The sequence below is a fragment of the Ictidomys tridecemlineatus genome, chromosome 4 (genome assembly GCF_052094955.1).
Source record: "Ictidomys tridecemlineatus isolate mIctTri1 chromosome 4, mIctTri1.hap1, whole genome shotgun sequence".
Lineage (NCBI taxonomy): Eukaryota > Metazoa > Chordata > Mammalia > Rodentia > Sciuridae > Ictidomys > Ictidomys tridecemlineatus.
In genome coordinates, this window is record NC_135480.1 from 62,330,793 (window position 1) to 62,355,925 (window position 25,133).

General features: G+C 47.4%; 2 protein-coding genes across 7 annotated transcripts in view; both read right to left on the bottom strand.

Moving 5' to 3' along the window:
- Positions 1 to 3,522: 3,522 nt before the first annotated feature.
- Positions 3,523 to 17,107, bottom strand: Ucp3 (uncoupling protein 3). Its single transcript, XM_005323185.5, has 7 exons — positions 16,576 to 17,107; positions 10,839 to 11,058; positions 9,913 to 10,114; positions 9,438 to 9,638; positions 8,312 to 8,413; positions 7,745 to 7,925; positions 3,523 to 5,354 (listed from the first exon to the last, which is right to left on the bottom strand). The coding sequence occupies exons 2-7, from the start codon at positions 10,962 to 10,964 to the stop codon at positions 5,240 to 5,242; spliced, it is 927 nt and encodes a 308-aa protein (XP_005323242.2). The 5' UTR covers positions 10,965 to 11,058; positions 16,576 to 17,107; the 3' UTR covers positions 3,523 to 5,239.
- Positions 17,108 to 20,348: 3,241 nt separating this feature from the next.
- The window catches only part of C2cd3 (C2 domain containing 3 centriole elongation regulator), a 143,547-nt gene continuing 138,762 nt past the window's right edge, over positions 20,349 to 25,133 (bottom strand). For 4 of the 6 annotated variants that reach the window (XM_021725087.3, XM_078046662.1, XM_013357718.4 and 1 more), the window contains one exon: positions 20,349 to 21,160. In XM_021725087.3, coding sequence (XP_021580762.2) covers positions 21,020 to 21,160 — 141 coding nt within the window. In that variant the 3' untranslated portion in view covers positions 20,349 to 21,019. The remainder of the gene's footprint in view (positions 21,161 to 25,133) is intronic. The other 2 variants (XR_013437797.1, XM_078046664.1) reach the window with 1 other exon arrangement.

A 25,133-nucleotide genomic window follows, 5' to 3' on the forward strand; every position in this document is an offset into this window, starting at 1 on the left:
GTGGGGTTGTGGAGATGGGAAGGACGGTAGAAAGGGACAGACTTTATTACCCTATATACACGTATGATTATACTAGTGGAGTGACCCTGAGCCATGTACAATCAGAGGAATGAGAAGTTGTGCTCCATTTGTGTACTATATATCAAAATGCATTCTACTATAAAATAAATACATAAATAAATAAATTTAAAAGGAAAAAAAACCATGGTGTGCACAGATAATGGACATGAGACTGAATGAATGGATCTTGAGAACGTTATGCTAAGTGAAGCAAAAGACAAATACTCTATGACTCCACCTATATGAGATATTTGGAGTAGTCAAGTTCAACAGAGTTGCAGGGTTTCAAGAGTTCTGGAGAGGGATGGTGGTGATGGTTTTAGAACAATATGAACTATTTTACCAACCGCAAAAAAACTGTATCTTTTAAAATAGAAAAGATGGTAAGTTTTTTTTTTTTTTGTCGTTGTTGTTTGTTTGTTTGTTTGTTTGTTTGTGGTACCAGGGATTGAATGCCCAGGGGCACTTAACCACTGAGCACATCCCTAAACACCCCCCCCACGCTTTTTAAAAATATTTTTATTAGTTGTAGATGGACACAATACCTTTATTTTGCTTTATTTTTAAAAATGTGGTGCTGAGGATTGAATCCAGTGCCTCACAGGTGATAGGCAAGTGCTCTGTCACTGAGCCAAAACCCCAGCTCTCCAGCCTTTTTTAATTTTTTATTTTGAGACAGAATCTTGCCAAGTTGCTAAGGCTGGTCTCAAACTTGTGATCTTCCTGCCTCAGTCTCCCAAGTTTCTGGGTTTACAAATGTGTGGCACCATGCCCAGCAAGAAGGTAGATTTCATTATGTGTATTTTACCATAATTTAAAAAGTTAACTGAATATTTGTATGTTATTTTACATGTGTAAGCAGCACTTCTCTCTCACTACTCCTTCCAGATAGAATCTTACCAAGTACCATTGATTTATGACTATTCTATCCACTCAACTGCCACTTCAAAGACTCTTGCCTTGATTTCAACAACAGTCTTATCCAACTAGGACCAGAGTGCACTCCTCTAATTACTTCTCTTTTCTGCAGCTCATTATTCCCTACTTAAACACTCCAATTTCCCAGACATTACAATTTCCCTAGTGTTGGCATATTAGATCACAAAGATACCATTACAAACTACCATACAGTGATTGTCTTAAACAACAGCTCTAGAGACTGAGAAGTCTTAGGTCAAGGTTCCGCAGTTGGGTTTCTGGTGTGTGTGGGTGGGTCTCTTCTTGGCTTGCCTTCTTCCTGTGTCCTCACACAGTGAGGAGAAAGAGTGATCTCTGGGTTCCTCTTCCTCTTCTTACAAGGACACTAACCCTGTGTTGGGGAATCCCACCTTCATGACCTCATCGAAACCGAGTTACCTCCTAAAGGCTCCACCTCCAAACACCATCACCTGAGTGGGTAGGGATTTGATATATGAATTTAGGGAAACAAATTCAGTCCATAACATGTGGCCTCTCCTTTCCTCATCTCCATTTTTCTCACTACACCCCTGCAAGTCTGCAACCCAGCACATCAACAGCTGGCAACCTCAAGGCTGCCCTGTTCTCGTCTTGTTTCTGGGCTTCTGCACGAGCCCTTCTCTGCCTAGAGTGACTCTCATCCACCTTCCTTTGCCTGGGTAACTTCTATTTGTCCTTCAGGTCTTCCCCCAAGAAGCTTCTGGCCTCTTAAACCAGGGTCCATGTCCCTCATCTGAGCACCCTCTCCTGGGTGCTTCATATGTACCTTCATTTGTAGCTTTTACCATTCTGTGGTAATTGGTGGTTTGTGGTTTGTATTTCTGCTCAGCATCCTCCACCCTGATGAGCTCCTGGAAGACAGGACAGGTCTTATTCACCTTTGCACCTAATGTAAAGGGCCACTTAGGATGTATACACAATGCATTTGTATAGCACTCTGCCGTTTTCCAAGTGCCCTGACACAAATTAAGTGGTCTACAGAAATACAATTGAATTTCCTTACTTAATATTAATTCCTCTTTAATAAAATATTTTGTTTTGTTTGTTTTGCAGTAATAGGCATTGAACCCAGGGATGCTCTACCACTAAGCTACATCCCAGCCTTTGTAAAATTATTTTTGAGGTGGTGATCCTTCTGCCTCAACCTTCTAAGTAGCTGGTTCTACAAAGTGTGTGTCACTGTGCCTGGCTTTAATAAAATATTCTTTAATATCACGTGTGGTGGCACATGCCTGTAATCCCAGTGACTCAGTAAGCTGAGGCAAGAGGATGGCAAATTCAAAGCCAGTTTTAGCAACTTATTGAGGCCCTAAGCAACTTAGCAAAACCCTGTCTCAAAATAAAAAGGGCTGGGGATGTAGCTCAGTGGTAGAGTGCCCCTGGGTTCAATTCCTAGTACAAATAATTAAATTGAAGATAAATCAAAATAACACCATTATTTACATGATTTCTGTTGTAACTGAGGCTGGGCTCAAACTATCTAATTTTTGCATGATATACTAGAAGAATTTGAGGAAAAGAAGACTTTTTTTGAAAGTGGCATCTGTGACTTTGTTGAAAGTGGCATCTGTGATTTGGGGGACTGTTGGGGGAACAGGTGCACAGAGACCAGGAGTCAGCCTTCTGGGTAAGCCTCAGCTGGTAATCTGATCTTCTCATGAGTTCACATTCCTGGTTTCCTGGAACTGACATCAGGACTAGAATGGGCACATATGCTGTAGCATGGAAGAAATTTAGTTCTTACAATCACAGAATTAAGGAGCTTTGGGTTATCTGGTTCAACTTCCACCTTTAAGAGGTAGGAACAGAAATCTAATACTTTGTTTATGAAGCCTCAAACCTTTATCAATCTTGTTTTCTTTTCTTCAAAAGATAGGACTTAGAGGTCACTAGATTCCTGATCCCAATCACATATCTCATGACTGTAATCCCGGTGATTCAGGAGGCTGAGGTAGGAAGACGGCAAGTTCCAGGCCAACCTCAACAAATTAGTAAAGCCCTAAGCAACTTAGTGAGACAGACTCTCAAAATGAAAAGGGCAGGGGATGTAGCTTGGTGGTAAAGCTCTCCTGGGCTCAATTCCCAGTACCAAAAAAAAAAAAAATCTCTTAGAATTTATCTTTCTCCCTCCCCTTTCACTATAATATCACCTGAATAAATGATGTATTAATATTGCTATATAGAGCCAGGCACAGTGGTGCACGCCTGTAATCCCAGTGGTTCCAGAGGCTGAGGCAGGAAGATTCCGAGTTCAAAGCCAGCCTCAGCAAAAGTGAGGTGCTAAGTAACTCAGAGAGAGCATGTCTCTAAATAAAATACAAAATAGGGCTTGGGATGTGGCTCAGTGGTTGAATGCCCCTGAATTCAATCCCAGGTACCTACCCCACCAAATATTGCCCTATAGAAATTCATGGAAGACATGTTCCTGGCCCCTAGAAAGTTACAAATGGAGATTAGGAATGTAAGAATGATTTGCACACATCATTCAAGTCAAAAGAAAGAAACTTGTAAGTGGAAGTTTTATTTAAAGGTTAAATCAGACATTAAGTCAAAATAATTTCTTTCTTTCCCTTTTGCTTGAGCTATTCAGTTTGTATATGTAGATGATCTCAAGTTACAATTTAATGTCAGGAAGTACTGAGGCAGGATGGAGATTCACTTTTTCCTGATGTGGATGAGTCAGGTCAGGAGAGGAAGAAATGACACAGGAGACCTCCTGTATTGCAGGGTGTTCTAGATCAACCCCCACCACATGCTAGTGAGCTAGGGACTGTCATCAGCTTCTCTAGGAGGACTCTGAGGGGCAAGGATTCCCTGAGGTAATTGTTAATAATGTGGGTGTGGTAAGATCCAGACCCTCTTCTGCCTGTCCTAGAGCCACATCATGCTCCTGAGAAACAAGAATGGCCACTGGCTCTGTGGGTCCCCATTATCAGTTTGAAAGATGTTCAGTCTTAAGCTTGAAAATAGGTCAGGCAGCTCGACTTCGCCTTTTGCAGATGGAGGAGCCAAACCCCTAGAAGGTAGATCAACTTGCCTGCAGTCAAAGGGACAGAGACGGAGTTAGATCTGGCTCCACCCTGACAAATAAAAACCCTGAAGGGAGAAAATTCTATCCAAGAAAGAGAATGCAGAAAAGCGTCTGTTCTTATTCCTACACTGAAGGTCAGAATTCCTTCACTGAATCACACTAATTTCCCAAAGACTCTGAATCCAGCTGCTTCAGGCTCTAGGCCAGGCTCTCTTCTCCCCAAGGCCCACGTCCTTCAAGGTGCCTCACAGTGGGGCCTGGGAGCAGGGGTGCAGGGGAGTGGGGCTCCCGTGGCTCCTGTCATCCACTGTCACTTGCAGCCCAGGTTCTTCTGGTCTTGCCACTAGACAACTGTGTTTTTCAAAAACTTCTTGGCAATTACTCTCTTTTCCAAAAAAAGTCTTTCTCAAGGCATTGTCCTCATACTTAGGCCTGTAGGAGCTTTCGCTTTTATAAAGTGGATTCGTGCCCAGCTTCTTTCTCACTGTTCTTCCTAACACCCCGGTGAGGTAGGAAGAGATTATTACCTATTTTACAGAAGTGGACTGAGGCGCCCCCTTGATTCTCCTGTGTTCTCTGAGAGGGCAGATTTCCAGGCCTCAGCCTCAGGTTGGCCCTGCGGGGCTCCTGCGGCACAGGTTTGAGTTTTCCCTTCTGTTTCTCACATTTCTTGGAATCCCAGTGGATTCTCCTTGGTGGACTCATGAGGATCAGTAGGCAGGTGACCCCTGGGTGACTGTGGAGGCTGCAGTCTCAGCTTTGGGTTGCGTCGGTGGTGTCCCTCGAGGCTCCTCAGCTGACTTTCATGTGTACTCCTTCCCACTCTGGTGGTCTTTCCTGTTATAAGTCATCATCTAATCCAATTTATCTGGGTATGCAAGTGTGCAAACTTCCCTTTTATCCAGAAGATCTGTTTACTCTTGCCTAAATATTAGGCATCCAACCTAATGGGTTTCAAAATTAATATAATTTATTTTCCATTAAGTCAGTGCAAATCAAGGGTGATTTTAGACGAAGCACTGAAGACCAAAATCCTTCCCCTTCTTTCAGTTCTGTTTCTTGAATCAGCAACAAGTACGCAGTTCTGTAAACATGTGTGGGCCTGGATCCCTGTGGGCCTGAGTCCACTGCTTTATTCCATCCTTAACTGGCCTCATGCAAGGTAAGTACCAAGCAGCCTTCTTGTCTTGCTCAAAATGGAGATTCCCTCAACATCTGGACTTTCATCAAGGCCCGTTTCAGCTGCTCATAGGTTACAAACATCATCACGTTCCAGGATCCCAAACGCAAGAAGGAGGGGGTGAATCTGATGAAAAAAAGAACCACAGCATTAGGAGGAGGGGACTGTGAGCTCTCCTGTGTCCTCACTGGCACCGAGTTGTGCCAAAGGACCTTGATTGTCTCAAGCATTTTCTGAGATCCATTCCATTTTTTTCTTCTCTGCCGAGAGGCTTCAAACAGAAGCTAGAGTCAGGAGAGGAAAGAAAACTAACATTTTGAGCCAGGTTACCATGTCAGGCACTCGATTCTCACAACAATTCGGTATGATTACTATGTTTGTCATCAGGTTTCTGTTTTAGAAACTGCGGCCCAGGGGAGGCCTCAACCAAAGCCACACAGCTAGTAAATACCAGATATAAGGTTCAAATGAGCCATGTGACCTGACTCCACCCTGCTGCTGGGGGTTCCTGGGCTCATTTACACCCTGATCTCTTGCCCCTGAGGAGGGCCCCACCAGGACAGTGGGAAGCTGGGGCAGTGCAGATGAGGCCTGCAGGGCACCAAACTGAGCCCAGCTCCGGAGAGCCTGCCTGTGCTGTGGTGGCAGAGGGGAGACAGTCCTCACCTCAACTGTGCCCTCTTCTCAGCCTCTCTCCCATAGTGTCCACTCCGATCCCAGGCCTTTTTGCTGCTCCCAGACTCAACCAGTTAGAGTCTCCTGACGATGCTGGGCCTCCTCACTCCCCTGCCTTTGTCCATGTTGCTTGCTCTGTTTGGACTGTCCCCTACTCTCTTGCTTTCTGGCTGGTTGCTTGTCACTCTCAGGATCCTAGATCCTCATGGGGACTATAGCATTGTGGCAATATATATGAACTTGAGTCAGGCTCCACCATTTTCTAGCTCTACAAACTTGGACAAGATGACTTAATTTTTCTGAGCCTGTTTATCTTTAAAATAAGAAAAATAATCCCAGTTACTTGGAAGGCTACGATAGGAGGATTACAAATTCAAGGCCAGTCTTGGCAATTTAGCAAGACCTTGTCTCAAAAAAAAAAAAAAAAAGTTAAAAGGACTGGGGAGGGGGCTGTAGCTAAGTAGTAAAGCATCCCTGGGGTTCAATCTCCAGTTCTGAGAAGGAAATGAGGAAAATCACAGTATTTACCCTATAGGGTTGTTGTAAGCATTGACTAATGTCATCTACTTGTTTGCTGCTCTTTGAGGGACGCATAGCACAGGGCCTGGTACACACAAGATGTTCAATAAATTTTTGGCAAGTGGAAGAATAAACTGAGACAAGTGGCTATCACTTAAGGTTTTACAAAAGGGGCACTTAGCAGAACACTCTCCCACAACTGACACCCTCCAGTGGCTTCTGTTTGCTGTTTGGGTCTAAACTAATTATCTGCTGATGGCTTCAGTGGTGGAGGTGAGAGGGCCTAGCTAAGAGCTACCACTGGGAGATACAGCAGCATGCTGGGTGTGGTGTTGGGCAGACTGGGTTTGAGCCAGGGCTCTGCCATTTTAACTTTTGCTCTCTGACAAGTTACTTTTCTGAGATATACTCTCTTCCTCGGTTAGGGTGGGTCTGCTACACAGTTAGGGGGTTGTTGAGACAATGTAGGGGGCTTAGCTATCAGGATGATGGTTAAAATCACATTATTGAGCATTTGCTTTGTGCCAGGAACTCTGGGAGATGAAAGACAGATAGGCCACCGGTCCTTAGCTCTAAAGACCTTGCACTCCAGGGTAAGGAGTAATTTAACCTTGCAAACGCTCCATTACAAGACAAGGAGGTGATGAAGATGGAATCAAATGTTAATGCTAAAGTTTTCAGGAAGAAAGGAAAACTTATACATGAGAATGTTAGGGGGGTGGGGACATTTGAATTAGTCTAAAAGGATGGCTAGGAGTAAGAGCATTCAGATGGTGAGGGAAAGGCATTCCTCGCCGAGGGAACAGAAAATGCAAAGGCACAGAAACGTAAGTGTTGGCACAGTGAGTATGGCGCCTCAGCTGACACGAGTGTGGGGATGAGCAGTCAGGGTGATAAGATGCCGAAAGGTTTTGGAATTACAAACCACCTCTTCCTCTAGTATTTTAACCTATCTTTATACTCCTTTTTCTCAAAAAGGCTTCCCTAACTCTCCAAATCAGGTTTGGTTCGCTTTTTTTTTTTTTTAACTCCCATAATTAAAAAAAAATTTTTTTAAGTTGTATGTGGACACAATGCCTTTACTTTTTTTTTTTTTAATGTGGGGTTTAGGATTGAACTCAGTGCCTCAGATGTGCTGGGCAAGTGCTCCACCACTGAGCTACAGCTCTAGCCCTTAACTCCCATAATTCTTGACACTTCTCCTTTGTGGCATTGACATCTGTTCTGTTCACTGCATCTCCTGATAGACTGGCAGGCACAGTAGACAACAAGGAAGACTAACTTCTCTGGGAGGGGGTGCTGGAGGCAGGGGGGAGGCTTACCCCTTGTAGAAGGCTGTGGGTCCCTCGTGGATAACCAGCTTTAGCATACAGTCCAGCGGGCTGCGGTACTGGCCTGGGGATGAGTTCATATACCGTGTCTTCACCACATCCACTGGGGAGGCCACCACTGTGGCACAGAAACCAGCTCCAAAGGCAGAGACAAAGTGGCAGGGGAAGTTGTCTGTAGAAGGGGAGGAAGAGCAAATATCAAGGAGTGAGTGCACCACGTGCATTCATCATCTGTGATTCAACTTTGACTCTTTGAGCACAGGAAAGTATTGTCTCTCTCTTTCATAGTCTGATCTCTCATTAAGTCCTAGCAAATCAGAAATGGGTGTCCCTGGTTAATAAGGTCACCCAGCCCAATACTCTATTGGAGGAAATGGAAGTTAAGGTGAGAAACCTTTTTTTCAGACACACAGTAAGAGATGGTGCCTGGAGCCCAGGGCTCTGGCCTGTGGCCAGGCCTCTTTCCTACTTGTCAAAGTCCCGAACTGGGCATTGCTCTTCTCTCTGCTTCTTTTAAAGCTCAGTTGCCTGTGGGTGATGCCAACTCCAGGGCCTCACCAGTAAGCAGGCGAGAGTCCAGAAGTTTCTCCTTGATGATGTCATAAGTCACCATCTCAGCACAGTTGACGATGGCATTCCTTGTGATGTTGGGCCAAGTTCCTGTGAAGAAGGTAGCAGGAGCTATTGAATGGGGAATGGTGAATTGGATGTCCTGGCTGTAGGACCACAGTGGTGCCCCACTGCCATGATCTCAGCTAGGAGGACCTCCCCACAACATACACCAATCCAAGCAGATCCCATTCTTCTTTCTAGAGTTAACAGCTCTCAGATCTTCCTTAGAGAAAGGAAACAGAGGGGCCCACTTGTGTTCATTTGGCTATGTTTTGGAGGATAATCTCCAATAGTTGTCAAAATTAAAATGCACCCCCTGACACCAGATGCAGCCAGAAAAAGAAGTCATATTTGGAAGAGCAAATCTGGGTTCTTGGGACAGTGACAGAATGTAGCATTGATAGGACTCTAGAAGAGTAGTTTCACTAGGGTGGGGGGCGGTCAGGCTTGGGGATGGAGGGGCACTCAGAAATGGAGTGCAAGCCAGTACTGTGACCCAGGCACCCCACCCTTAAACTACATGGGACAACTGTTTCTTCTGTAAGGATTCACACATCAGGCCCAGATGTGGGAGAGAGTCTAGCATTTGTCCAGGTGGCACCGGTGTAGATACATAGGAACACTCAAGTCTTTGTTCCCAAGGAAGTCCCCTCCTCTCTGGGTCTCACTGCACCCCAGTCCTCTCAATAGGGCTCCTCCATTGCCTGGTTTTGCTCTGTGTCCTGCAGGAGGCCCTGCCCTTCCATCTCCACACGCTTGGAGCCTGCTCAGTCTTTGAAGCCCTCTTAGGTGCCAGTTTCTCTCTGGAGCCAGCCTGGTCTCTCCCACCTCTGGCAGGACACCTGGCACATCTTATTTGAGGTGTAGACTGCTTGACCTGTCTTATCTCTTCTGCTGTCTGAGAGCATCAGAGTGAGGACGTGTCACATTCATTTCTAGCTCCCTGACAGAAGGTGAAGGATTGGTAAATTGAACAGAATCTGAGGCAAGTGTGGGAGGTTTCTTTGTTGGGGACGTTCATATGGAGTTAGTGGAATGTGCCATGCTGGGTCCCCTGTCCCCGGGAGCCTACCTTTCCACAGGCCCCTGAACCCTTCCTCCCTGGCGATGGTTCTGTAGGCATCCATAGTTCCGCTGTATTTCCTGTGGCTCTCGGGCCCCAGGCGCACACTGGCCTGAAATCGGACCTTCACCACATCGGTGGGCTGGGCACAAGTCACTGCCATGGCCCCCGTGGTGCAGCCCGCCAAAATCCTGATGGCGATGTTGGAATCTGGGGAGAGCAGAGGGAGTGGGCCAGAGCTGCACGCTGAAGGTCCCTCTCCCCAGCCCGCTCTCCCAGGGTCGCCCTGTGCTGCTGGCCCTCTTCCTCCATGGAAGGACTGGAGTCCTTGTGTCCCTGTCACGTCAGAGCCTCCTTTCCTGCATCTATTACCAGTTTCCCTAGGCCGGGCTCTGCCTCTGCTCTGGCCTGGCAGGGTGTGCTGACCCACGTGCGAGCTGCGCCTGACATGACCCTTGGCGTCCACGGGGTAGCGGACACTCACTGTCCGCTCCTTTGGGGGTGTAGAACTGCTTGACAGAGTCATAGAGGCCGATGCGGATGGAGGCGAAGCTCATCTGGCGGTGCAGGCCGGCCACCAGCCCGTTGTAGGGGCTTCGGGGGCCCTCGGTGCGCACCATGGTCAAGATGGTGCCCAGCACGCCGCGGTACTGCACGCTCTGTGCCGCCGGGTTCTCTCCCTGGATCTGAGGGACAACCATGAGGACCTGAGTTGTTGGGTGGGTTCCCAGAAAGTGCTGTGTGCAGAGGCCCCGCCTGGGCAGGACCTGCCTGACTGACCTTGAGGACAAGCATGACCATCACCTCACAGTGAAAAGAACTGAGGTTTGTGCAGCATTTTACGGTTCACAAAGGAGGGGTGTGGCGTTTGAGTCTCAGAACAAATTAGAGGGGCAGATTTTTCACATTTTAATAAACTAATTAATTAATTAATTAATTAATATATTATTATTATTATTTTTTGGTACTGGTTTACCCAGGGGTGCTTTACCACTGAGCTTCATCTTCACCCTTTTAAAATTTTTAACTTTGAAACAGGGCCTTGCAAAGTTGCTGATGCTGGCTTTTAACTTAGGATACTCCTGCCTCAGCTTCCTGAGTGGCTAGGATTATAGGCATCCACCTGGACTGTTTTCCTTATTTTATAAATGGTTAGTGGCTTGCCCAAGGTCACAGTTAATGCCTTAACTTTACCTCACACATTTTGGTTTACAAATCAGGGAAGGAACCTGCCACATCATGCCAAGGCATTTAGATATTTTTTTTTTTTGTCCTGGGTAATGAGTGTAGTCCCCACTCCTTCCCTGCCCTGAGTGAGGAAGTGTGTGTTGACAGATTGCCAAGGTGCTGTGGAGGGTGACTAATCTTTCCTTTGATGTGAACAATTACCCTTGGCCAAAGGGTACCTACCTGCAGGCGGACCTTGGCTGTATCCAGTGGAAAGGTGAGGAGGTCTGCGAAACAGGCCGCAGTGCCCGCCCCCAGGCACTTCACAGCGGTGGTGGGAGGTACTTCTGAAGGCTTCAGTCCAACCATCCTCTCAGTAAGATTGGCCCTGTCCCTCCAGAGCCCAGTGATGTCCAAAGAGAGAGGTCAATTGGTAGCTCTGGGCTTTAGTGCAGGGAGAAGGCTGCAGGAGGAGGCCAGGGGAGGTGGATGGAGCCGGGGTTGCCTACCCTGCCCCATCTCCAGGTACCCTGCAGCCGGAAGGAGCTTTAGAAAGTAAGAAGCCTGGGCATTGCCACACTTAAGTTGTCTGAGTTTAGCCTATAAAAACAGGTCACTTTCCCATCCTTCATATCTTGCAATCCTCACCCTGTCCCCTCAGCACCAGGGAGCAGGCTGGTGGTGATATCTTCATTGTATGGATGAGGAAACAGGCTCTGGCAGGGACCAGGCCTGGCTCTGACTCCACACACACCCTGTTCTCCCCAGCATGCAGCTGCTTCCTATGACAGGCTGTTTGGTGATCCTGCTCCCTGAGGTGTCTCACCACTTGAGATCTTTCTCCCTAACAACTGGAGCTTATACTCCTCATGAGTAAATGAAATTGTCATTCATTTTGGATGAAGATATCTTTTACACAAGGATGCCTTAATATACTCATACACAAAGTAAATAAAACTCTTTTCATTTGTGGTTCCTTTTCTGTGACTAGAGACATGAGACATTCCTTCCTAATACTGATGGATTCCTGGACTGATGCTGTTGGTGGAGCTGGGAGAAGAGTGGGCCCTGACTGATTAGCTGCTGCATCCTGCAGTCAGCTCTGAGGGAGGTGGGCTAATGCAGCGCCTTCTGAATGTTTGTGGCAGTCCCAGCTGTTCTGTCTGGCTTGGCACATGCCCCCTTTTTCCTAACTCCACTGAGGAGCATCTCAGACAGGGGAGGATCAATCTTGGACCAAGTGAATGTGTTGTCTCCTCTTGTTCTGCTAGAGCCCATGTACACCTCTAGTTCACGTACATATATGCTGACACTGGTGTGCACTTGTGCCTGCACCCTCTTACCAGTGGTTAACAAGGGCACTTTTGCATGTGAAAGTCTATGTCTAGTCTTGGTGACACTGAGAAACTGGCACACCATCATAGGCAGTCCTGTGTTCTTGTAATCTGAATATTTGTACAATCAGGTCTTTGGTGAGGATGCCATCTCTTAGCAGGTCATGCCCATGAGCATCCTGACTCACATACACTGCTGGTGTGCTGAGGTCCTGAACCTTTAGTGACCCCACGCCTGGAGCCAGAGCCAGTCCCATAGAATTGTGAAGTGGACAGAGTGTGCACACCTTCCCTACAGGGCAATAGAATTCTGGGCCTGTGACCAGAAAATTTGGGGTCTGAGCCTGTCTTCAAGACTTACTAATGAGTGACATGATCTTAGGTACACATTTAACCACTCTTGGGCAAATGGGAATATGGATTACTCCGGCCATCTGTAGTGAATTTGGTGCCCAAAGATGGGGTATAAGCCTTTAATCCCAGTGGCTCCAGAGGCTGAGGTAGGAGGATTGAAAATTCAAAGCCAGGCTCAGCAATTTAGTGAAGCCCATAGCAACTCATTGAGACTCTGTCTCTAAATAAAATACAAAATAGAGCGGGGATGTGGCTCGGTGATTGAGTGTCCCTGAGTTCAATACTTGGTATCCCTTGACTCTTAAGCCTTCTTTCAAGACTGCCATCTACTACCTTTTTCTCTCTGTTGCCTCCTCAAGCCACACATTCCATTCAGGCTCCATGAATTAATGCTTGCTTGCTACCACCTCTCTTTGGAAAAGCCTTTATATATATATATATATATATATATATATATATATATAAGTTTTTTATATAGATACAATACAATACTCTTATTTTATTTATTTTTATGTGATGCAGAGGCTCGAACCCAGTGCCTCACACATGCCAGGCAAATGCTCTACCACTGAGCTACATACCCAGCCCCTGGAAAAGCCTGTTCTTTGGAAGGAACTGATCTGCTAATTCATACTAATATATAAATGACAATTTCATGAAAAAAAACATTTTTCTGTGCTGGGGATCAAATGCAGGGTTTTGTACATTCTAGGCAAGAGCTCTACCACTGAGCTATACCCTGACCCAGAATCCAGATCAGATATTTCTTGGTCACCATGCTAGTTAATAGCAAAAAAAAAAAAAAAAAAAAAAAGACATAGAATAAATTGGGTTTCGCCCTTGCCCTCAAGGAGTTCCCATTCTCATAAGGAAGGTGAACATGTGTAGAATTACTTAAAGAGAGTAAAGGAGGTGGGATAAGATGGGGGGTATGGGCTGAGGCTGGGACTCACTAGCTACTGGATCCCCATCTAGAAGCCTGCAATAGTGTGGCTTTAAGAAGTCTTTCCCTGAAGAAAGGATGCTTTTATTTGATTCTTCCCAGTATGGATTTTCATTACATTTTTATTTTTTAAACTTTTAAAATTGGGATATAAATCTCACTGATGAGTGAATTTACAATGATCGTATGCATTTTTTTAATATTTATTTTTTAGTTTTAGGGGAGCACAATATCTTTATTTTACATTTATGTGGTGCTGAGGATCGAACCTAGTGCCTCATGCATGCTAGGTGAGCACTCCGCCACTAAGCCACAACCCCCAGCCCTGATTGTGTGCATTTTGAGGGGTGCTAAACTATGAGGGGAATTATGCACCTGTGCATGTGGTAGAGTGCTTCTTGTCTTTTCTTAAGGCATTTAAAGCCCTCAGCAGTTACTGAATGATGTGAAAAATAACCTGTGAGAATGGCAGTGTCAGACATGGAGCCTGGTGAGGAAGGTCATCGAGCACCCCATTGCCCCAGTTGGCAGAGAAGAGAATGGGCCAGCGCAGCTGAGATCTGTGTGGTGGGACAGTCAGGCCTTAGCCTCTCCTGGGCTCACCCCTAAGTCTGTCTTCCTGATGCCTGATTTGCCACCCAAGAAGAGCCCAGGAAGGGCTTTGTGGGGTGACACAGGGATGCTCAGGGTGAACTTGGCTGAGGAGACAGTATTGTAGGCATGCTGGAAGAAATACCCTCTGCCTGTGCCTTCCCCACTGCCCTGTGCCCTACAGAAAGCCAGCCAGGCCCCTGGGCTCCTTCCCAGCAGGGAGGCTGGGACTGGAATGTACTGTGGGAGCAGCTGGCTCTCTCCATGGCATCCTGGTGGCCTCTTTCCCCGAGAAGCCCTGGCATTTCCCCTGCCCTCTTCTCCTCTGAAGTGAGCTGGGCTGTAGGGGCCTTGGCATCATGAATCTGAGGCCCTTGGGGGCTGTGTTCTCTATTGTCTCCTGCTGGCTAAGTATCCTTTCTATAAAACACTACACATTGTTTTTGTTCTATTTTCATGTTTCAAACTGACCTGCTTGCCCTGGGCCACACAGTGAGCAGATGTGGGATTCCCATCAGGGATGTGTAAGTTCAGGACATCCTCTGCCCAAGGCCATTTGATGTGGAGGGGCTGTGCTGGGTCAGGACCTGCAGAGGGCACTTCATGGGTTTTGTCTCCTGCTGAGGCTGGGCCTATCTCTCTGGGGAGCCTACTCTCCCCTGGCCATCAGGCATGTCTTCCTTTCTGAATCCATTTTTTCTCCAGCCGTCTCTGACCCCTGATTCCACACTTTTATTTATTTATTCATTTTGGTAGTGGGTACTGAACCCAGGGGAGTTTCAGCCCCAGACCTTTGTATTTTTTTGAGGCAGGATCTATGTTGTTCAAGTTGGCTTTGAACTTCCAATTCTTTTGCCTCAGCCTCCTAGTTGCTGGATTTCAGGTGCCAGCATGCCTGGCACCCCACACTTTCTTGAGAAGGGGTGCCCCACCAACAGGTGCAGGATCTACTTGTCTACTTCTCCATATCGTTAAGTGCTTCTGAAGGCACTCAGAGAAGCCAGGAGTTTGAGCCCAAGTGCTGAAGTGAGGAAAGGGCAAATGAGATCAGAGATGCCCCTGAGGATGGATAGAAGAGGGCTTCAAAAGCCTAGATTAATGTAGTGGACAGCAGGGAATGGCTGGTGGAATGACACTGTCAGACCTGTGTTAGAGGATGCTGGTGCAGCTGTCAAGAATGGGTGGAAGGGAGGCTCAGGCACCAGGGAGGAGGTTGTTGGAATGTTGCCAGCAAGTCAAGCTAAAATCTGAACTTGGTCAAGAGCAACATCCAGGGGTGAAGCTGGAGCAACATCCAGGGCAGTCCTGAGCCATCCACAGGAAACAGAATGGATGGGCACAGACTCAGGTCAAAAGCCACATGTGCACAGTGGCACAGTGGTGCATGCCCATAATCCTAGTGACTTGGCAGGCTGAGGCAGGAGGACAGCAAACTCAGGGCCAGCCTGGGCAGCATAGTGATATTCTCTCTCTCTCTCTCAAAAAACAAATATAGATAGATAGATAGAGAGGGAGAGAGTGAGAGAGAGAGAGAGAGAGAGAGAGAGAGAGAGAGAGAGAGAGAGGTGGGGGGCTAGGGATGTATTTCTGTGATAGAGTCCCTCTAAATTCAATCCCCAGTACTGAGAAGAAAACAAAAGCCACATGTGAGTGGGTGTGTGGGGGGGTGACAATGGTAGGGAAAGGTAGAGGCTTCCCTGAGGCTAGAGGTCCCTGACCTCTTTCCACCTGCTCTCCACCCTCCTCAACTGTTCCTTGAAGAGCCCTGGAAGCCAGCAGACTTTTGCTGCTGTCTGGAAGAGAAAGTCGAGATTAGAATCCTTGTTCCAGAAGCTTTCTTGGGGAATCTGAGGATGGGAAGTCTTATCTGTGGGGCCTATTAAACTTTGCTGAGTGCTTCCTGCACCTGGCACTGTGCTGAGGGTTTTGTAGACATTAATTTGACCCCTTTATAACATGTACAGGTACTATTATAAGGTAGCTCTGCTTTGAAGGCTTTAGCTGAATTGATGGAGCTGAGATTGGCACCTAGGCCTGTCACACAACTAGTGCCTTTTGCTCCTCCCAGAGTCCTAGACTTCAGGGGGAGCTCAGGATCCCTTGAACCACTTGTTTACAGAGCAGATTCTCAGTCCTAGGCCCTAGAGGTCCTGATTCAGGTGAGACCCAGGAATCTGCAATATACACAAATCTTCCCCTGGTAGCTCTGAAGCAGGGGGCAGAGGACCCCTTTCTAAGATGTCCATCCATATTGTCTATCCAGCCCCACTGTCCCTGACAAACCCTCCACAGCATCTCCACTGAGGAAGCCATTTGAGCAGTGACCATGGGCTCCATAAACCTCTGACAGGTGACTTGGCCTGGGCCTCAGGCCAGAGGTGCCCCCATCATCATTACTCAGGAAAAGGGCCCCAGGACCCTCATGGGGAGAGAGGGCTTTATGCTCAGGGGAATCCTGGAGATTTGGAGCCAAAGTTCTGAAAAAGTCATTTCATATCTGTGGGGATTTTCATAATTCCACCAGAGGCAGCCAGCAGGGTAAGGGTGAGTCCTGGGTAAGTGGCACGAGTGTGCGGTCCTGGTGTGGGGTTTGAGGACTTTCCCAGGGCTGCAGTTCCCTCCTCTTGACAAGGTGGGGCCTGGACTGAATTTCTCTCAGTTTATCATGGTTCCTAGCTGCCTCTGAAAACCTCCATGGAAGGGAGAACAGGCAGAAGGGGAGGGATAGGGGTAAGTGGGAGAGGGGAATTTGTCTTACCTGTAAGCCCAGCCAGGGCAGGGGCAGCTCAGTAGATCCCTAGGGCTCCATCCCAGGGGGTGGTAGGAGGAATCCGATGGCTCCTCCTGGCCATTCACTGTTGTTCTGCTGCTTCTGGCTTGGCACAGGTCTTATACACCAGCTGACCTGAAACCTAATCCTAGAGAGGTTGGTTGACAGTCTGATCACTTGACTAGAGGCGGGCTGGAGAGGGGCAGGCAGGGGAGGGGGTCAGGGAGTTCCAGGTCTGGTTCAGCTCCCTTGACTTGGGGCCCTTTCATTCCTTCAAGTTGTGAAAGAGCTACCTCAGTGACAGGTGTATATGGGGTGTCACCTTTGAGAGTCTAAATATCAAGGTCCCCCCAGATAGACTGGCAGGGCTCTCAGGGCCTCCTCTTAGTATTAGCAATGAAGCCATCATATCTTGGTGCCAGTTATAGATATTTTATACACATTATTTCTACTTTTTATACTGCTGTGAGGTAGGTACTATTAAGAGTACCAAATTTTTTAAATAACAGATTTAGGCTTAGGGTTGTAGCTGAGTGGCAGAGCACTTGCCTGGCACGTGTGAGGCACTGAGTTCAATCCTCAGCACCACATAAAAAAATAAATAAATAAAGGTATAAAATCCCCTCACATTAATACATAATTTAAAAAAAATAACAGATTTATTGGGATATAATTTACATACTATGCAATTAACTTCTTCTAAAAGCCATTCTTCAAATGTTTTTTAGCACAGAGTTGTGCAACCATAGCCACAATCTATTTTAGAACATTTTCCATCATCTCTCAAAAAGACTTTTGTTCACCTCAGCAGTCACATCCCTTCCCTCTTCCCCAGCTCCAGGCAGCCATTAACCTACTTTCGGTCACTATAGTTTTCCTGTCCTTGACATTTCACATAATTACAGGATGTGCTCCTTTATGATTGGCTTCCTTCACTTAGCATAGGAGTTTTTTGTTTTCAAAGCTCACTCATGCTGTAGTACATATCAATACTTCATTCTTTTTGATTACTGAGGACTCTCTTTTTTTAATATGGGGCCATGTTATGGTGTCCAGTTCAAGGCTGGTCTTGAATTCCTGAGCTCAAGCTATCCTCTTGTCTCAGCCTCTCCAGTAGCTGGGACTACAAGTGCACAGTATGGTGCCCAACTGTTTTAAACCATGCAGGAGACTGAACCAAGGCCTTATACTTGCAAGGAGCTACATCCCAAGCCCAAGATCCTCATATTTTAATGCTTATTTTATAGAGGAGAAAACCAAGTCTCAAGGAGGACAATGACTCATCAAGATCTATGGCTAGTACAAGAAAGTAAGGCCTGACCTCAGCCTGTAGACTGTAATGTTTTGGGCTTATCCACTGTGACCCTTGTTCTCTGTGACACTTGGAAGCTTCAGCATGGACTGGCTGGGGACAGAGGGAGTGGGGCAGGGAGGGAAGGGTTCTTACAGTAGTTACTGTGGACTCCTCCCATAGACACTGAGAATAAGGATTGGGCATTAGCTGAACTTGGGCCTCAGATGACAGAGGGAGGAGAGGAGGGAGACATGGAGAAGTGATGGGAGGGGAGGAGAGGGAGAATGCAGGGAAGGAGAAGAGTTAACCAGATGGGGCTGAGGAGCAGGCAGAAGCCATTTCTGGACTTGGGCACAGAGCCATGATCACTGGGCAGGTGGTCAGAAGGTTAATGCAAAGCTTGGGCTGCATCTGTCCTTTTCCTTGGATCTGTCTGTCCACCCTTAATGACAGCAGAACAGGCAGGTGCCTCAGTGGTATAAGGGAAGGGGCTGCTGGGACTGCTGAGATTGGGCAGGCTGAGGGAAGTAGGTTCTGAGTGAGTTCTGCCTGGAAACTCTAGCCTAGAGGTGGTGGGGGATGAGAGGGGACACATGACGGGGAGACAAGTTGGAATCAAAAAAGGGAGCAGCAGGTTCTGGAGAAACTGAGAGAGAGGGAGGGAGGGCTCAGCTTGCTCTGGCCTGGAAGATTCCCGAGAGCAGGTCTGTCCACCTGGGCTCCTTGTATCCAGAGTCCAGCCCTTGCTAGAAGTTCCAAGGTTGGCGCTTTGGGCTGGGATATAATGATCAGAAACACCTATTTTTAGGTATCTGTGGATGAGGTGCTCAAAAGCAAGTCCGCGAGACTCTAGTTGGTTCTGTTGGTGGGGACAAACATATCCAGAATCCATGCTGCCTGACTCTAAGTCATGTTGCCTCAAGGAGCTATCACTGGGAAATGTATCCAACTTCTAGGGATGAGATATTGGTAAATAACATGTTCTGTGAGCGTAAAAGGTGGGTCTTAGTCGCACAGGGTGTTTCTGTGTTCACTGAGGCTACTCTCAGCCTGGGCAGGAGTGGCCCATGTCCTCCTGTGGCCTTATCCTCACTTGACTTATCAGGTTATTTACAGGAACAGGATTTGGAAGGAATACTTTACCTGAAGCTTTACCCCTTAGACTCTGGAGGTTTCTTGTGCCCCAAGGGAGGTGAAGCCCTGGACCTTAGAATCTTTGGGCTGGCCTGGGAGGGAGATCAGCTTCTATGGCACTGGGGAGGAGGCACACTGGTAAGCTGAAGCTCACGGAGTCAGGATAAACAGCGGTGGGGCAGGCCAGGCCCAGGGCAGCAAAGGGAGCCCAGCTGCTGCCCCGGGCTCCTGCCTCATTTGCACCCTTTGTGGCCTGGCCTGCTGTGCTCTGCTCCTCAGTTATTGGTGAGCTTGTTCCTACTAGTTGGCTCCAAGAGCTTCAGAAGCAGGGGTGGAGCTGACATTTCCTAAACTTCCAACCTGTGCCAACTGCAGGCCAAGCACTTTTAAAAAATGTCGTCTCATGTGATCTTCACCACGACCCCATGAAGCCAGGGTTCTTACAGTATCTGTCTTTACAGATGAGCTTGGAGGCACAGTAGAGCCAGACTGCTCTCCTTTGTCCCCAGTTGCTCGGGGCCCAAAGTGCCTTCCTGGTTCTCTCTGCAGCTGTCCATGGCCTGACCAATTCTCTGGGCTCACCTCAGACCTGCTTCTTCTAGGAAGCCTTCCCTGCCTGCTGTAGCCTCTATGCTTTCTTCCTCCATTCTCAGGTTCCCCGAATTCAAAGAACTTACTGGCTGTACCCTGTTTTGGTCACTGAGCCTTATAACACTTCTGGGGTTATCTTATGTGGTGATTCACTTCCTAGCTACATAAATAGAGGCAAAACTTTGTTGGGCTTCACTTTAGAAGGGACATCAGGATATGTAGGTTATAGGGTTGTTCCGAGGACTGGAGTGAAATGACATGAGCTTGGGGGTGAAGAGCAGGGCCCTCCATGGAAATCCCCTCCCAGCCTTGTGGCTCAGCCACACTGCACACGCTGTACATCTGTGCCCCTTCCTATCCTCCCACAGAGACTTGTCTACAGTAGCTGCTCAATTGGCTATGGTCTGTCCAAGCTGCCTAGCCCAGAGATCATGTTTTCTGGGTCATGTTCCAGGAGACCCTCCCACTTTACTGACAGATTTCAAGAACCAGCAAAGGGAAATAAATAGGGAGTGGTTGGTGTGTGGGAAGAGGGGAGAAGAACCAGTAAAGGAAATACTGATGTCACTCTAATCTGGACCAGTCTGATGTTTGGGGGAGCTTAGAAGTCTCATGGTGACCATGGTCCCCTGTTCTGGATGAATTTCTCTGGGGGAACTGAATGGCTGTCAAGCTTTCTTTCTGTAGTTATAGCACAAATGAATTCCTAGCACCCCATTGCAATCACCAACCCAAGAAACACTTGTGTATGAATACAAACATCAAAATGATTTTATTCAAACAAAGTGGGAACAATGACCTCAGATCTGGGTAAAAACAATAAGTTAAAAGCATGGTTAGAATTTCAGACAATCAGATAAACAGTTTAAAGGAGGTGATTTCCCCTTCCTTTCCTATTATTAATTCAGCACAGCATAAAAATAATTTATTTCTATAAAATACCCTTATTCCCAGGCAAATGAACTGGAGCTGGCCCTAAGATTTCCTCAGTTACATGCGATGCATACAAACTACATACAAACTCCCCAGGCTCCAATCTTTAAGGCAAAAATGGCCTATCCTATTCCATAGAGGTGGGCTCAGGTCAGCAGACAGCAAGAGGACACTAGGAGGAGTTTCTCCACTGAAGATGCCTGCTTGGGTCCCTTGGTCAAAAGATGAGTAGGCTACTCAGGTGCTGGAATCCATTTTGTTTCTAGTCTTTGCTTCACCACAGAGGAAGAAATTGGGAGTACTAGAAGGTGGACGCTGGGCTGGTTTGGAACACTCCTCCAGAATGAGTCCACGGACTAGGCTGGTGGTAGTTTCAGGGCTGAGGCAGCCCCAGGGGAAACAGACCTGGTACCTCTTGCAAAGTGGACAAGGCTGAGGGAGGGCGGCAGGTGGCTCCTTCCCTTCATCTCTCAGGCTGCATCAGTCTTTCTGGGAGAACTGGGAAGAGAATATCCGAGCAATCCTGCGAGTTTCTTCCTCAGGCAGGTTGGGAGGGATTGAGTTAGGTCTGGGGCGACAAGGCCTCTGGGAGAGGGCTCCCCTGGTGGCTTCACTCTTGTCCTGGAGAGGAAGAAGCCAGCTAAGTTAGCACTGAGGACATGACTTTGGTTCCTCATGTTTTGGTCCTTTGGCTAACACTTAGGTAAAGCTGACTGGTTTACAAAGCCCTTTACACACCTTGTTTAATCCTTACCTCAGCCCTATGAGGCGGGCCCATCATTCTCCCTGAGTCATTAAAGATAAAATCACAGTGCAGAGGAACCCTACTGCTCTGAGTAGCACAGCTGAACCTGGCTCAGACTCTTCTGTACCTCTGGGGAAGGAGGGGGCCATCCTCTCTAGAAGAGGTTTGAAGATTCGTCCCTTCTTTTGCTGCAAGAGTCTATATAAGTCTTAGACTGGAGTTGGGACTGTCCCACGAGTGACCCTGGGACTACACCTAGCTCCTGTGGAGATGTTGGTGAATAATACATTCTTTGTTTGGTCCTTTGAGTTCTTGGAGCTGCCAGGTACCATGAAGCACATACCCACTCGTTCTGGGCATCACTTGTTCTGCTTTTGAGTGCTTGCCTGGGTAATGGCACTGTGGTCCTCTGAATTCCTCTCTGACTCACGCATTTATTCATTCAACCTTCCCCATCCCATTTCTCTTCTATACTGTCAGGTTCTTGTGCTAAAGGCGCTCAAAGCTATACAGCAAAGCCACCTGAGGTATCTGAGAGCAGGGTCCTGGGGAAGAGGTGAAGGCCAGTTTGGGAAGAGGCAGTGCTAAAAGGAGTTGGGAGCAGCCCCTCAGGCTAATCTGGCTGACTTTATAGCATGCAGCATGCCCTATGGATAGATCTCTTCCCTGTCCCAAATCCCATGCGCTAAGATCTTCCCAAGCTGCTAGAGCACTGAGAGCACACTGCACTCTCCCTAGGCACCGAGTCAGCAGCTTGAGACCCTTGAGATTACACCACCCCTCCCCCACTTTCCACTAATAGGAAATTGAGGCCTAGCTAGAGTTGCTTCCAGGACCAGTAACATTCAGTAATCCTTTTTTTCATTTATCCTTTTTAATGTCAATTGTGAAAGGGAGACAGAAATGAACAGAAGTCATTTCCTGCCTCCAGAGCTCAGAGTTAATTAAGCGCTAGGAGACACAGAGATCCACCAAAGAATTAGGATAGCAGCCAGAACGATATGAAGGGAGTCTATTGCTCTGTTTGTATGCATTTCCTTAGTGGTTAGAATTCTGGACTGGCAGGAGCCCTCAAGGTTACCTGCCCCTTTTTATGGGTGGAAAACTGACCTTCAAGATGGTAGCTTGGCAGCTGCTAGGCCAGTAAATGGGTAGGACCAAGCTGTGGTGACCAGAGACTTACAGCGGGTGGGGAGGAGGCTGCCTCTTGCAGCAAACATCTCATTCTTTCTAGAACCAGTGGAGGTTGTTCTACTATGCACCAGGTCTTTGGTTAAACCAGACCCTCTCCGGGTCTCCACAGCACTGTGTGTTTCTGTACAACCCTCCACTCCCAAGATCCAAAGTGAGTGTTTCCTGATCTATTTGGGGTTTAGAGGTAATGTAAGTCCCATCTAGTCCTCTGGGTCATCAGCTATTCCTTACGCTCTATTTCTTTCTCTGCTACAGCGAAAGGGAGCTTGGGAGATATTTATGAGGTAGATGAGAAAAGACCTAAAATTTTGGTCCTCTATTTCAAATCCTAAAATCAGACCTTGTTTCCCCATCTGCCAGAATAGAAGCATTCTCCATTTTGGAGAGACTTAGATGGGTCTTTCTTTCTATGGCTCCAAGGGTCAACTATCTCAGTTCATGCATAAGAGACCTCTGTTGGTGATTCATCAAGCCTTTCAGGAGCCTCAGATTAACTCAATCTGGTCAATGCTTATGGGCAATTGGCAGCCATGGTTCCTGTCCTCATGGACAGGAAAGCTGGAGGGGAGACAGATATAGACCTACCCAACAGTCAAAGAGATGAGGCTTAAAGCTTAGAGCACTTAGAAAGGAGTGATTAATAATAGCTGGGAAGGTCCATGGAGGCTTTACATAGAGCTGGCATCAAAGACAGATAGGGTTTCAAAAGAGCTGGGGTGGGCATGAGCTCACAGGGGAGAGCATGAGTGCAGCCTGCAGCTGCTGGCTAGGCCTTATCTGCCCTGGGGCTGAATCCAGTGTGGCTGATTTAGCCAACCTTCCAGCTCCCACACCTAACTCAGTGACCTAGAGGGCTTTATCTCCACTGCCCAGGCCCGGGTACAGGACAGGGACAGGACTTGGCTTTGTGTACAGGGCAGGGCAAGGGTGTGGAATGATGGAACACACATTCATCTGCGTTTGGCTTTTGTTGACCTTAAAAGGGTTAAAAACATCTTCATTAGTAGTAAAGGACTCTTCATCAGGGTTGCTAACCAAAAACATAAACCTTGGAGGAACTGGGCATAAGGGAAGCTGCTCAGAGCAGGGATGCCCCCAAATGTACTAACTGTTCCTCTGAAATACTCCTACACTACTCCTGGAAGTGGGGGGTCACAAGAAAATGGTCAGTACAGTGTGTGCTTTGCAGGAGCCATCAGTCTTCCTGGGGATGCAGGACTGTCAGAGCTACAGGAGCTGCAGGCCCTTGAAGTCTAGACAGTGGGTGTCATACGTGGGGTCAAATGTCTGGAAGGCATTTTTTAAAAAATTTTTTCTAGTTTTGAGAGACATTTCATTTATTTATATGTGGTGCTGAGAATCGAACCCAGTGCCTCACACAAGCCAGGCAAGTGTGCTATTGCTGAGCCACAGACACAACCCCTCTGGAAGGCATTTTGAAAGAGTAACTTGCAAGAGGTTTCTCAGGAGACCTGATAGGTATGCATGTGCCTGCGTGTGCGTGCGTGTGTGTGTGCGCGTGCGTGTGTGCGTGTGTGTGTGTGTGTGTGTGTGAGAGAGAGAGAGAGACACCACTCTCCCAGGCTGGAGGCCAAAACTGGCTTCACCATGGTCTGAGTGGGCCTCTAGTCAAGATGTCTAGAGCTCTCACAGTGCCCTATGAAATATACCAGCTCGTTCATTAAACCTCTCTCTTTCAGGGATCTGCTCTCTCTGGGCACTTGGACACTCAGTCATGAACATGACAGGCCTTCCCAGCAACAGGTTCTTAAAGGAGCTCTCAATGCCAAAGGTGGAGCTCTGCTGGGGAGAAAAGAAAGCATGCAGAAGAAATAAGATGTGGTGGGCTGGGATTGTGGCTCAGCGGTAGAACATTGGTCTAGCACAGGCGGGACCTGGGTTTGATCCTCAGCACCATATACAAATAAAGGCATTGTGTTGTGTCCATCTATACCTAAAAAAATAAATATTAAAAAAAAAAAGAAATAAGGTGTGGTGATGGAAGGCAAATGTGAGGCTTCCCAGGGCTTGCTAAACCAAGAGGCTAACACTGGCTGGTGAGTTAGTTCTAATCCTGGCTCTATCAATTCTTCTCCAAGAGGAAAATTACTCTCTCTAGGTCTGGATTACTCCTCTGAAAGTGGGTAGCAGAATGAGCAGATAATGTAGGAGGTGAGCTACCAAGCACACTTATTCTGGCTCACAGCTCCCTCTTTTCCCAGATCCTGGCGATGCAGCCCTTTCTAAAAGCTCTCCTCTTGGGTCTGAAATATGCTCAAATCCCAGCCACTGTGTTCTGGTTTCCCTCACTGCATCCCTAGGTGGATCCCTGTGAATAGGCCACATGTTCCCAGGATGTGGTAGGTGCAGGTGTCCCCATTGACCCTGCTTCAAGACATCCTGGGGCCTTTATCAGAGGGGAGACAGTGGGAAGGAGTGGAAGGAATATTGCTCTGTGACCCAGTCCAAGTTGCTTAAGAGCAAGATACCTTCTGTTTCTGGATCTCAGTGTCTTCATTGCTAAATGGAGCTAAGAACCTCTGTCTGGTCTCCCTACCCAGACAGACAGGTCTGAGCTTAAGTAAAATTTAGATTTAACCAAGGATCAGGTGCAACAGTTTGCAAAAAACAGGGGATACACTGGAGCTAGAGCTG